The sequence below is a fragment of the Lissotriton helveticus genome, chromosome 5_1 (assembly GCF_964261635.1).
Source record: "Lissotriton helveticus chromosome 5_1, aLisHel1.1, whole genome shotgun sequence".
Taxonomy (NCBI): domain Eukaryota; kingdom Metazoa; phylum Chordata; class Amphibia; order Caudata; family Salamandridae; genus Lissotriton; species Lissotriton helveticus.
In genome coordinates, this window is record NC_136065.1 from 1,168,144,003 (window position 1) to 1,168,158,670 (window position 14,668).

General features: G+C 47.0%; 1 protein-coding gene across 1 annotated transcript in view; it reads left to right on the plus strand.

The window, feature by feature from the left end:
* The first annotated feature begins 602 nt into the window (after nt 1-602).
* NHLRC2 (NHL repeat containing 2) overlaps nt 603-14,668 on the plus strand; it is a 927,811-nt gene continuing 913,745 nt past the window's right edge. The window contains exon 1 of the mRNA XM_078643860.1: nt 603-907. Coding sequence (XP_078499986.1) covers nt 742-907 — 166 coding nt within the window. The 5' untranslated portion in view covers nt 603-741. The remainder of the gene's footprint in view (nt 908-14,668) is intronic.

Genomic DNA, 14,668 nt, shown 5'->3' on the forward strand with positions numbered 1-14,668 from the left:
ACATTGTTTTCAACTATAGTCAGTCTTTTGATTTACCACATATAAAGACCTCTTTTTTAGTCCATTTTTATAAAGCGCGGACATTACCCAAGGTATCAAACCTCTTATGGAACCTAACATGGGAGATACATTTACAGGCAAAAACACAGCTATTGCATGTCACGTTTCCAATCCCAGTTTAAATAATCATTTGGTACCTAAAACAAAACGTGACGCCGAGCACTACTATGTTCTACCATTCCTCCTTAGGGTATTGTATTTTTCTCGGAGAAGAGCACTGTACTTTACCTTTTTATTCAAATTCCACTCTTCCCGGGAGCAACAACCCACGCTCAAATGTACAAATGCCCTAGTAAAATCGCGCACTTTATCTTTTCGAACAACGTCTACGAACTTTGTAGTATTTTGCTGCATTAACAATTCATAAAGTTTTAATTTTGCACAGGAGCTCAGAAATTGTTGGAAAGCAGCCGTTCGTTTTTCAAATACAAGAGATCAATTTTAGGAAGAAATTAACGAGACCGTAGCAAAAGGCTGTGAACAAAATGTTTTACTTTTTGAATATAGAGTATTTTGCATTAAATGTTACAGTTAAAGTCCGTTATAAACTCTACTTCAGGGACAACATCAGCGAAGCCTACTGCCTCCGGTCAATACTGAATAAAGACAAGAACTGTCGAGAGAGGGGAGAATAATAATAAAGCGCGCAGGCGCAATCCTAGTCTCCATTCCTGATCCAAGATGGCGGCCGCTGTCACTTCTTCTTCGCTGCTTTACCGACAGGCTGATTTGGAAGCCGCTCTTCTCGAAGTAACAGCTTCAGCAGATCGAAACAACCTAGTCCTGCAGTACGTAACAGAGGCGGACAGCCGTCGCCAGGAGCTTCTGGTACCGGAATTCACAGAAGGTGGGTTAACGGGCAGTGGGTGTGACCGTATATAGTCACTTCCTGTTATGGACATAAAAGATGTACTAGACGTCTTTTCTAACTCCTGTCATGAAATTACGTTTCAAAGGAAAACACCCTATGTTCTCTAACCTCCCTAGTGTTAATAAAGTAATTATACTATACAACCTTTTACGTTTTTCAGACGTAGATAGGAACTTAGCTACTAACTTTTCTATGTACTGATAGTCTGATGTTTGACATTTTTTCCTGGAGTGGGTTTAGCTGGGAAGTTTTCAGTTTGGTGATGTGTGACTTTGTTAAGAAAAAGACAGAATCCTCTTGATGTTATAACTTTATTCTCTGTCAAATGCAAAAAGGGGAAAAGTACCAACGTAACACATCTCCTTCCGAAGGGAAAGAAGGAAGAAAAAAAAAGAAAAAGGCATGTGACAGTTGTCACACGCGATTATTGTACTACATGAGTCTGTTCACAAAGCGACCATGTAGGCAAGGGTAAATGGTTACTTTTCTCATTGTCATAATCTGCGTTTAGTCAAAAAACAGACCTCAAGTTGTCACCAATTCCAAATTCACCAATGGTGTTGCGGTCAACGAGGTTAGTTTGTTTCATGTAGGCCAACACTAAGTTCTGTTCATTTCCCAACGTGGATGAATGAACTTCACATGAGGATTCGCTGAGTCTTCTGATCCACTGAACTTGTGCTGACCCGCAAATCCTGTATGCATCTAGTCAATTCCTAAGTTTACCACATGGTGTGGGCATTGTACGGTTGTGTGCCTTCTTATTCTCTTCATCTGATTCCTCATAGTTCAACCCGCCACAGCAATCCGTTTCGCTATTGTGCTCCAGTCTGCTATTACTCGTACCAACTTCTCCATCCAGGTGAGTGACAACAGCCTTAGAATCCTTTGTCTTGGGATATTTCCTGGACCATATTACACTGCGTCTACGCCTACTCATACAACTGGTTTCCCTCACATTGTCACCATCAGTGTTAGGTCTAACGTCAGTTCTCTTGTTGTACTCTGTACCAGTGCCATTTGTACTTTTCTTTCCAACAAATCCTACTCCTTCAGTACATGCCTCATCAAAGACTTGTCCTTCTTCCAATTTCATCAAGTGAGTTCCGCATGAGAATGTGGCTGAGTCATCTGTGTCTCTGAACTCATATTCTCTCCAGCATTCTATAAGCACCCTGTTCTTCCCTAATTGAACTTTGGGGTGTGGACATTGTACGTGTTTGTGTGCCTCCTTACTTTCATTCTCGGACACTTCACTATATAACCAGTCATAGTACTCTCCTTGCATGTTACACTTGGACTCAACCAGACTCTGACCATCTTCCCCATCCAGGTCAATGTCATCAGCATATTTCTCTCTTGTCATAGGTTTGGACTCAACCAGTGCAGTAGAGTGCCACGCTTTCTCATCTTTGAGGCAGGTAGAATTGCAAAAGTCCTCCTCTACCACCGTGGATTGTGATACCATACATGTTCCTTTATAGGCAAGTTCACTTTTTTCTACAACATCTTCTTCACTGATCTTTTTCTTGAATTCTTTACTTATATTATCCACAACATCTTTTCCCAAGAATGTATTTTCGTTTTTTTCGAATTTGTCAATTGCTGCTTCTTTTATCCATTCATTTTTCCATGCAGCCCTTGTCCATCCAACATTGGCCTTAAATGGTGGTGTTCTCTCACTTAACATCTCCAACCTTGTAATTTGTCTACTGTTGTTTAGTGCCAGTCTACTCAAAGGTTCTGTACCGTTGCGATTTTGCGTTATTTTTAATTTCTTTTGCTCTTCCCACCCCAGTACAGAGAGCCCTTCTTCTGAAATATACATTTTACTCCATGTACTTCTCTTCATGTAACTCAATTTCACCTCTCTACATCCAATTAAGTTAATGTTTTCTCCTGTGTATGTTTTCAGGGACGTGTCGGCTTCTTCTAATTCATTCCCTAGTATTACTGCTAATTTACTCTTCCATATACTTTTGCTTACCACTGTACAATGTGACCCTGAATCAGTGATAACGTCAATTTCTACTCCACCTATGTCCATGGTACACTCAGGTTTAGTTTCACTTTTGTTCACTTCCATTTGGCTATCACCATCTTCCCTGTAAATTTTGTTCCTTTGTGCATTGACATTCATTTCTTGCTGATAATGTTCATCTAAATCATCCATAACATCCTCAAATACATTCCTGTTTGCTCCCTTATTGACTTTCTTTTCAATGTTATAGTACACTCTTTGTTCACCGGCTCCTAAACTGTATAACAATATTTCTACCTTTTCCTCTGGTTTAATGGTTCTTCCTCCTCGTCAAATATGGATATATAATTGTTAAAATATTCCTTCCACTCTTCCCATTTTGCAATAGTTGTACCATCTCCTTTCATAAATGGTTCAGGTGGCGGTAAATTATACATTATTTTTATCCATGTTAATATTGCAATCAATTCCAACTTATATAAAAACATTTTTTTAACAGTACAGTTATTTCTTTCTGTTTTGTTAAAAAAAAAATCCACTATTTCCTTGTCGTTTACTTTAAAGGATACAGTCTTTGTACTCTTCCTGTAGAATCTGCTCCCCCCAAAAAATTATCCCTGTGACACGCTATAGATGATGCGTTTAGTTCAGTTGTTCCTTCTCACACAATTTCACTCAGCGCAAAGATGCAACGCACATAGCAGTGCAGTTCGGATTATCAACTCGTAGTTCTAGTTCTGTTAACAGACTTATTTTTTTATTTCCCTTAAAAACACTACTGACACCTTTAGATTATATTTCTCTTTCAATATTAACCATGCTTTTGATTTCTTCACAACATGGTGTCTTTCAAACTCAAAATGGCTCCTTGGACGCCAGTACGTAATTACGTTTGCTCCTTAATGAACGTTGAAGTTCTGAGGAGAACACGCATTACACGCTTAATGCGCTGCTTCCGATCAATTTCAAACACGGTTTCAAACAAATAATCTTGTTCCCTGCTCTGATCACTACTCCTCCTCCCGGCATCCACAGCTCATCACAAAAGCCTTGCGCAGATTCCCGCGTGCATATACTACGGGTCTTCTTATTAACTTCAATTTTTTAACACTCGCGTTTTAAATAATTTCACTACGCGGTGACTTTTATACTGAAAATGGCCCCTTGACACCGTATATGATAAGTTCTGTAGTTATGAGGAGAAACACGCTTCACTCGTTTAAAGCGCAGTTTCATATCAACTTCAAATTTCAAAATTTCAAACGCGGTGTCAGAGATTTAACTTCGTTCCCTGCTCCGCTCACATCTCCTCCACTCAGCTTACAGGGCTCACCTCATGAACTTGCGCAGAATCCAGTTTTCATCAACTTCGGGTCTTACTTTTCTGTTCTATTTCATATCCTCGAGAACGCCCAAAGTTCAATATTAATTCACCGGTCACTCATTAATACGCTCATAGTCCATGGCTCACTTTATCAACTTCACTCATATTTTAAACTTGCCGAGATTCACGGAGGATGCGCTGTTTCATTATCTCAATAATCATTAGTGTAAGGTATACACACTTCACGATGCCGTTGCGTTCCTTTTCAATTCACCTTAAAAATTTCCCTCAAGTTGTGGGTTCACCAGTGTGCCGTCCCTCGTCGCCAAATTTGTTAAGAAAATGACAGAATCCTCTTGATGTTATAACTTTATTCTCTGTCAAACGACACACCGGAAAGAGAACGCTCCGGTCACCAGCTCAAATCATGGGCAGCTGCAACTGCCCTCATCAACTGTCAACTGACTGTCCGATGGCAAGAGAACCGCCATCTGACGTAACGCATGCAAATGCGGGGGTCGCGCGGCAGGGACGGGGACAAGAAAGGGACAAATGCAAACGGGGAAAAGTACCAACGTAACGGGCTTTTTCATATTTTTAACGTGCTTGTTGTAGAGAGCCACCCGGCCTCTCCTGATAAATGTATCTTTTTGCACCCATGCATCCCTACACGAGGGCTCGCCCCGAGGGGATAAATAAAGGGGCTGTAGACTGCTCTGGGTCTTCCGGCCAGCAGCTAACCAGTGCCTCACGTGTAATCATTACAGCGCTGCTGCGGCCTTTGTCCCAAGGCCCCACCGCGCTACACGGGCGACGAGGCCGGTTATCGCCCACGCGTGAGCTCACCTGCTGCGTGTGGTTAAGCTGCGGTGCCCACCCGCATTACTGGTGTCCTGTCCTGCTGGTGTGAGGCGCGTGCTCCGTTCGCGCTGCAGAGCCCGCCCGGGTCTCTGTGTGCGCCTGGGAGGTGCGGCCTGCCCTGCCCGGCTCGAGTCTGCCCACACGTATCCCTCCGCTGGGGAGCACGTTCAGCTTGCGGTTCTCGCCGAGGCGGCGCCTGCGAGGGTGAGTGACCTTGACCCTGCCCACACGCTGTGTCCTCCGCGCGCCCGCTCCAGTGCCTGCCCCGGGGTAAAGTCAATCGGCTGTTCTCACACGGCGAGTGAAGAGGCCCCCAAGTACGAAGCTGCCCATCCAGTGCCTGTGCCCCACACTGTCAGGAGTGCAGACTGCTCCCACCAAACCGGCAGTGCAGCCCTCATGAGGAAGTGTTGCCCCTTAAAGAGAGATTTCTTCTCGAGGGTGTCTGACCTGTAGAAGCCAACGAGGATTGGCAGCTCCAACCCCTGCTGCAATTCCTGTGTGCAGCCACCTCAGCCTATGCGTCAGAGAGTTGGTGGGGAAGAGACTGGAGAGGACACCCGTCATGTGGGAGGCCGGCCAGCACATTCTCGCTGTCCCCGTTGTGCACATCTTGAGAGGACGGGGCCGAAGGGGCAGGCTACGCCCCTGGGGATGTTTGTGAAGAGGACAGGTCAAGTCCACGTGCTGAGACGCCCGCTCAAGTACAGCGCGTCAGCGGGAAAGGCATACGTCCTTGCACCGCCACAGATACCCCAAGATGAGTGAGACGGAGGAAGGAACCCAGCGGTCGCCACAAATCCTCCACCCCCGGTGCACACTCACACCGCGGTTGCACCGCTCCCACCTTTCAGCGAAGTTTCAGACCCTGAAATAGCGGCTCCCGGGTGGAAGGCCTGGGTCGGACGACTCAACCACTACTTCAAGGGGACAAGGGAGACAGATGGCACTGTGAAACGGTCGCTCCTCATCTACTACGGCGGAGCCGAGATATATGACCTCTTCGAGACGCTCCCCAACACGGGGAGAGAAGATGACTACAATGCGGAGGTGGCCGCCCTCAACAGACACTTCGACCTGCAACGCAATCACGATTTCGAAAAGTTCAAATTCAGGAGGGCGTGGCAAACTGAGACGGAATCAGTCGACATGTTCTACGCGCGCCTACGTGGGCTGGCCAGCACGTGCCCCTTCGCAGATCAGCGGGAAGAGAACTGTGATAGGATAATCCTTGGCTGTCGATCGAAACTGTTGAGAAAACTCATTCTCCGGCAACCGGGAATCTTGCTGGACGAAATCCTGGTCCTTGCCCGCTCCCATGAGCTGTCCGACGCCAGGGCGGAGGAAATTGAGGCCGCCCTACATGCACCAGTTGTCCCGTCGCAAGCACCCAAGGTCCCGGCCATCAAAGAAGAGAAGGTAGAGGCCATCCAGAGGCCACCACAGACGTCACGCCCAGCACCGAAAGCAAGCCCGGGAGGTCTGTGTGGGTATTGCGGTGAAGATCACCCTGCGACGGCCGTCTGCGGGGCGAAGGGGAAGACGTGCTCTCGGTGCGTTAGACAAAATCACTATGCCTGAGTATGCCGTGGGGGGCGGTTTCGACTGACGATGTCAAGACCGCGGAACATGTCTCAGAGGGTCCAACAAATATCGCTGGTGGACCCGTCGCCCGTACCGGACGACCAACCGCAAGAAGGCGCCCCATGTACGAAGACGAAGACGAAGACGATGAAGAAGTGTTCGTAGTCTCTTATGTCAGCTGAACAGGAACTCGTTGGAGGCCACCTCCCATGTGCTCTGTGTCCATTGACGGTATGGACGTGCGAACCCTCATCGACACCGGTGCCTCGGTCAATGTCATGGACTCCGATCAATAAGACCGCCTGTCACCACGACCTCATCTGGCACCGTCTACCGCCCGCATCTACACCTATGGAGGGACGGACCCGCTCCCTCTCAGGGGCGTTATCCAGGCCACGGTTGTCAGCGGCAACTACACCACGGAGGCGAGGTTCCATATCACTGACGGCAAAAAGGGGACTCTGCTGGGTTGTCACACTGCCGAAGACCTGGGGCTCGTTTTCTTCGCTAACCAAGTCCACGAATCTCATGCAGAAGCAATGCTCGTGGAGTTCCTGGAGCTTTTCAAAGGACTGGGGAAGCTGAAAGGCAAAAGGTTCAAGCTGCACATTGATCAGACAGTACGGCCTGTGGCCCTCAGGCATCGACGCGTACCGTTAAACCTACGTCCGCAAGTAGAGGAGGAGCTGAGGAAGCTCAAAGAACTAGGAGTAATCGAAAAGGTATCGGGGCCCACACCGTGGTGTCCCCGCTGGTCGTGGCGCCCAAGCCCAAGCAGCCAGGAGCTATTCGACTCTGCGTCGATATGAGGTTACCCAACACTGTAGTAAGAAGGGAGCGCCACATCACCCCTACAATGGACGATATTGTGGCTGACTTAAACGGCGTGAAATGGTTTTCGAAACTGGACCTGAACGCTGGGTACCACCAGCTCGAGCTCGACCCTGAAAGTAGATACATCACCACGTTTTCAATGCATGTGGGGTTACGCCGATATAAGAGGCTCAGTTTCGGAGTGTCCTCGGCAGCTGAGGTCTTTCAGAACGCCATTTGGGAGACGCTGTCGGGGCTGCAAGGTGTAATTAATCTAAGCGACGACATCTTAGTTTACTCCAACACGCTTGAGGAACATCATACCCACCTCCGCGCCACGCTGCGGAGACTGGCGGATTGTGGTTTGACTTTGCACAAGGCCAAGTGTTCCTTTTACCAAGAGAGCGTGGACTTCTTTGGGTACACATTCACCCGGGAAGGGCTGGTAGTTGACCAGAAGAAGGCCGAAGCGATCAGGACCGCCAGCACGCCACAAAACCCCACAGAGGTGATGAGTTTTCTCGGTATGGCTACATACTGTGGGCGCTTCATCCCCAATCTGGCCGCCATATCTGAGCCGCTCCGCGCCCTCACGCAACATGATCGGAAGTGGGAATGGACACCCGCGGCCAACAAAGGATGTCAAGGCGGGCCTGCTGGACAAAACGGGGATGGCATACTTCCATCCTCAACGCCGAATGGAACTGGTCGTCGACGCGAGCCCGGTGGGCCTCGGCGCTGTTCTTCTCCAGGAACACGGCCCTGATGTGTGGAAGCCAGTGGCCTATGCCAGCAAGGCACTTACCAACACGGAGACCAGATACGCCCAAATCGAAAGGGAGGCGTTGGCAATCAAGTGGGCGTGCCAGCACTTCCATCTGTATCTGTGTGGCTAAGAATTCAGCGTTGTGACTGATCACAAGCCGTTGCTTCCGCTGTTTGCGGGCTCCTCCAGACTGGCCCCATCGAGAATTGAATGCTGGGCCGTACAGCTCCAAGGATACAACTTCAAGGTGGTGTTCCGTCCAGGGGCACACAACCCTGCCGACTACTTGTCCCGTCACCCGGAGTCCTCAACACTATCTGCGTCGTCTGGGGACGTTTGCAACACAGAGACTTTCATACACATAGTGTCGCAAGGCGCATGTCCGAAAGCCATGACACTCAATGAAATCAGCCACGCCACTCGAGAAGACCCAACGCTTGCCCGAGTTCGAGAAGCCCTGGAGAACAATGGATGGGCTCACTTCATGGACGGGGCTCGGGCCCTATAGCTGGAGGTTAGTCATGCACGTCAGCAGCTATGGCAAGCGAGAAGTGAGTTGAGCGTAGGAACAGAAGGAGTGATTTTGAGAGGGCATCTCATCGTAATACCCGAAAATCTCCAGAGGAGGATCATCGCTTTGGCTCACGTCGGCCACCAAGGAATGGCTAAGACCAAGGCCAGACTACGGGATAATGTGTGGTTCCCGGCGATGGACTCCATGGTGGAGGAAATGGTGAGGCAGTGCCATGCCTGATCAATCACAAGAGGAGACCCTGCCCCGGCACCCATGCTCACCGAGCACACACCTCAGTGTGGATTTCGGTTGTTTCCCCAATGGACGACACATGCTGGTAATAGTCGATTCCTACTTGAAGTTTCCGATCGTTAAGGTGGTGGCCTCCACCGCGTTTCCACATATGAAGCGGGTTTTGGATCGGGCATTCGCGATGATGAGGTTACCAGAAGAAGTCAAGTCCGACAATGGACCCCCTTTCAGGGGAGAGAGTTTCAAGAGTACCTTGAGGTCCGAGCGATATGGCACCGAAAGATCACCCCACTGTGGCCGCAGGCAAACGGCGAAGTAGAAAGGCTCAAGAGAACCATTAACCGGGCGCTGCGCATCTCTGTGGATGGCGACGAAGATCCTGAGACGGCCTTAGAGGAATTCCTGGGCGCGTACCATCGGAATCCCCATAGCACCACCAAGTCTGCCCCGGCTCATCTCCTGTTCAAACGTGCTCCACGAGATAGCATCCCGGGTGGCCCGGCGTGGGTACCCGTGGAGAGAGATGATGCCGCTGTCCAGGCACGGAGGGAGACCACGAATCGGAAGGCAAGTGAGGCCCGGAGGTCTCAGGAACCCCAGCTGAGATTGGGGGACCGGGTCGTGATCAAAGACCGACACCCCGGGTGGAAGTTCCGGACGCCCTATGAGCCTGAGGTATGGGAAGTGGTGAACGTCCAGGGCACCATGGTGACCGTCCGAAGAGAACAACAGTCCGTCACGAGGAACGTGTCCAGCTTCAAGAGGACCAGGGGAACGGATGGATGTATGTCCTGAGACAGGAGTGTGCCAAGACTCTCAGCTGGTCTTCTCTCCGCGCGAGGTCATCGGAAGTAGGAAGCTCAGAGTCAGAGTCGCCAAGGGCAGCGAGTTCAGGGAGTGCGGAGAATGCAAGACCGATGACTCCGGACACCGGCGCAGCGTCTATGGAGGGCACCCCGGCTGGGGTGGAAACATCCCCTTCTTCCCGAAGCCAGAGGTATGGTCTCCGGCCGAATCCAGTGTCCAACCAGCGTTTGAAAGACTTTGTATATACCTCTCCGTGAACTGTACAGTTTCTGAATGTGCAGGACCAAAAGAAGGAAGGGATGTAGAGCCTCCCGGCCTCTCCTGATAAATGTATCTTTTTGCACCCATGCATCCTACGCCCCAAGGGGATAAATAAAGGGGCCGTAGACCGCTCGGGGTCTTCCGGCCAGCAGCTAACCAGTGCCTCACGTGTAATCATTACAGCGCTGCTGCGGCCTATGTCCCCAGGCCCCGCCGCGCTACACTTGTGTTATTTCTCAATACGTAATGGTGACACATTATCCCAATCATAATATAATGTAATATATTTCGAAAGTAGGGCCATTTAAAAAATATATATATATATATTCTATTCATGACCCCTTTCAGAGGGCTAGCAGGAGTTACTGGGCCCAACCATGGAAGGGTTTACAGCCTGCCTCCATTTTTTGATTGGCTTTTGTCAGTGCCCTTTAAAAAAACGTTGCTTCTAATTGGGTAATGTTTGCTCTGTGTCCCACCTTTTTCGTTGTTTGTTCTTTCTCATGGATCACCCCTATTACTTGTGGCATGGCACTTCTCCCATTATAGTTACTGGCACAGGGCCTTTTTTTTTAATCTGAAAGAGCACTGCATGCAAGCGTTCGTGTTTCCTTCGCCTTAATCAGTGCGGCTTATCTTCGCGGCCGCCATGCTTCATCTTTCAAACAAGACCACTTTAATTTTTCCAGCGTATTTCCAGAATGCGCACATAAGTACATGCGACAATGCGCTAGTCCTTCCATATTAGACTTTATAAATGCAGGTTTTCTGTGGATTACAACTGAAATACACATGGAGAGAACGGATGAATGTTCATTTGTGAGAGCTCACTCTAGTCTGCTGCTCCACAACGCGCTGCGCTCTGCAACACACATTAACTGTGACCAATGCACAATGTCGGCAACAAAAGGCAGAAGCACTACTCCTTTGAGTGTACCGAGTCTGCACTGCTTCTTTGACCATGGCCGGGGCTTTAATTAACCTGCAAGCATTCACTTAATGTAATAAGTTGCCTTGTTTTACAGTTAGACTATAATAGCTTCTCAGCCTTTGTGCTGGGAGACTGGATCAAGCACGGCAAAGAGCAAGAGTGAGGGGCTGGCTCGTAACACCAGCTGTAAAAAATACAAATATGACATAATTGATGCTGGCGTTAGCAAACAGGAACCAGTTTGCTTGACTTTAACATGTCCTAGTCGAGGTGGGGGATTGGCCTCGCTTCTTCTGCAGGGCACTTCGGAGTCATCAACGGATCCTAAGGCTCATGCGTAGATTGTGATGTTGCGGTAGATGAAAGCAACCAGGAATTGGCTCCTCAACAGGTACAGCCTCTCTACTCCCTGTATTGTTGCTGGGCTACACATAGAAATTCCCAGTGACTGGTTTGCTTGTTTTTTATTCTCGCCAGCATGAAAGGCTGAGTTTACCAATTCTTGGTGGAAGCCACGACACCAGATTCCCCATAAAGACCATGCTACACTCCCCTGCGCATTGCACATTTCATAAGTAAATGCATCCACTGCTTGACAAACTGCAAAGGTAGCACTGTTTTTATTACTAACACCAAAAGCATAGAAATACTTTTCAGACTGAAAGCCCCCAAGAACATCAGCTCACAAAGACTTAACTACATCCACTGCACACTCCCCAGTCATTTTATGGGTGAACCCACCACTAGCCAAAAGGCACCCGGTTGACTCACAGTGGGTCTCTTTTACAGCAGATGGGAATCACTAATTGGACCCTGAGCCATCGGACTTCCATCAACATACATAACTTTCCATGCAGCCCTTCCGAGCACTGTAAATAACAGGTGTAGTGTACCATGCTAAGTAAGGCACAAGTGAGACATGAAGCACTATCTGAAATATACACACATACTCCATCTGTTCAAACTTGCCAATGCAACCTGAAATTCAGCTCATTCCCACCAGCTACTATTTTACATAGCACTTCAGGCCTCACTGCTGCCATTTTAGGAACTGTAAAATGTTGTTCTTTTGTAAATTAAGTAGCACAGTTTACTTAGTTTGTTCATCAGATGCACAGAGACCTGGGTAGCCCTTTCTTGGCGTGAGGCTCACAGCCTCCCATAGGCCCCGTAAAGACTGGGCTATACCTTTCACAGATGAACACATCCACTACAGGCCATTTCACACATACAACAGCCACTGCTACTACTCAGTGCTTTAAAAAGGCCCCATAGTCATGCTGAAATCAGCAACACACACCATAGCCACTTTCCTTTCATCAACTTATTTTAGAAAGCGCTTCCTGCAGCTCTTTTGTCCATCAATGCCCTGTATATAAAAGCTGTGGTTTACAGTGCTTACAATTGCAAACTTGAAGTATTGCACTATTGAAAATGCATATCTATTCAACTTCAGCTCCGACTCAACCCTCAGAAAACACTACTGTTCAACCTGCCTCAAAATCTCACTCAACCTTCCTCACCCCAGAATCAAACTGTGACTCAATCCACATTCCTTTCATTAATGTTGCTTTTAAATAGTGTTTCCTATATAGCACTTCTATAACACTAGTCCCATTTAACGCTCTGTATTTAAGTGGTGTAACTTACAGTTCGTGTAACTGTAGACATGAGTCCTGAAGAACTATCTAAAATGTAAATTCTTACCTCATCGTCTAGTCCTCCCATCCCTCTCTGTGATGTTGCTTGCCCATTCCCATTCCCACTCTCCCATCCCTCTCCGTGATGTTGCTTGCCCATTCCCATCCTCCTGTCCTACTCTGTGATGTTGCTTGCCTTATCCTACCCTTCAGTCTCTCTCCCTGATATTTCTTGTAACCTGCTACTTTCCCTCCCTCCCATACTGTTGATTGCCCCCTCCCCGTCCCTCTCTATGATGTTGCTTATTTCCTTTACATTTACAAATTGTACAGCTTCGGTTATGTTTTCAATTCGTTCGTGCGTGTCTTCAAGAAAACAAATCCTGACGTAAATGGTGTTTTTGTTCTTATTTTTGTGTAATGTATTATACCGGTCCAAATTTGATGTTTTATAAAACTGTTAGTTTCTTTATCACACCCAGAAAGATGGCACTGTTTCTCATAGAAATGTAGGGTGCATAAAAAGAACATCTCCATTGGAGACATTTTCTGTTATTTATCAAAAACATAGAAAAGTTGCTTGTTGTGATCTACCAAATGTTTCCTCTGGTTAAAAGAAATCGAATTTCCTCTGTTCATTGTAGAGGTCACTTGCCATCAGGGTTTTTGGGTATAGCTTTTGATGACCAGCTTGGCACCTAGAGGCCCCAGATTGATTTCATGATTTAGTGATACCAGTAAACGTATGCCTGTTTCCTTCCTTATACCATAGAGCTCTGTAAAATAAACTCGAAATACATGTGGCATGCCTGTAACTACTACTGCAAAATATTTGCATACTTCTCATCATGGACTTTGGCAGCTTATTTACATACTACATTGAAGCGTGTATTCTCTACTTAAAATTGGTTGCTGAAACATATACACAGGGAAAAAGTGTGCTATTCTAATGCTCCCAACCATAGTATACTATCCGCAAAAGATATGTTTGTTTTGTGGATGTTTTGTTGTGTTGCCAGTTTTAAGCATATATTATCAGTCAGTCGTATCTGACTCCTGGTGATTAAACGAATAAAAAAATTCCTTCTATTGTTTCAGTCGATAACAGCATTGTTTTAAGTCCTGCAGATTCTTGTTTGTATCTAACCGCCGTGATCTTGGTCATCCCCATTAATATTTTTCTTTCATCATTCCCAACAAATGCTTTTTTTCCAAGGAGTCTTCTCATTACGTGGCCAAAATACCAATGAGCAATGGACACAAACACAGAAGTTGCCTATCTGAGAACCCTATGGTTACTTGTGGGTTAGTGGCAGCGATTCACATTTAAGTGACACAGAATGAACAGGAGTTGAGAGATGCCTTCAGGGCTTAAAAGTGTAAAAAAAGCTTTAAAGTCATGAGCTTGGTGCTTACCCTGATTGTTGTCACAGGATAATGTGCTTCATGGCTAAACACTTATAAGGTCTTAAAACCGAGATCCTTGGCTATACCAATGCTTGTTACTCCCAATGTTCTGGGGCCTGATTTACTACAGATCCTGTACAACTGATTTTAGTACTCCTTCAGCACTTGACGTTGTGGTAGCACAGGTTGAGCAGTTCAAGGCTTCTATCTTGGTGGGGTGGTGTGGGAAGATTTGCGGTGGAGTTGGAGGCAGATACAGGAGAATAAAACACGCTCACAGCTTAAAACGCATTCAAAAGCAGCAATAAATGGTCATCCAGCCAAATGCATGTTTTTATGAAAAAGGAGTAAATATACAAACATCCCATTCCTGTCCTCGTACAATATCAGAGAACAAGAACGGCACTCTAGGCAGTGTGGATTGTTTTATTCACCATCCATTCAGTAGTTAACAAACAATATATAGCGCCTGTCTACCAACTACTCAAACTGCGTTCATGCAATTATAAAAATAAAGGAAATTTACTAAAGTAATGGAATACTCAACAAATCTAAAAGCATCACAATGGTTAAAACTAGCAGAATCATAGGTGAGT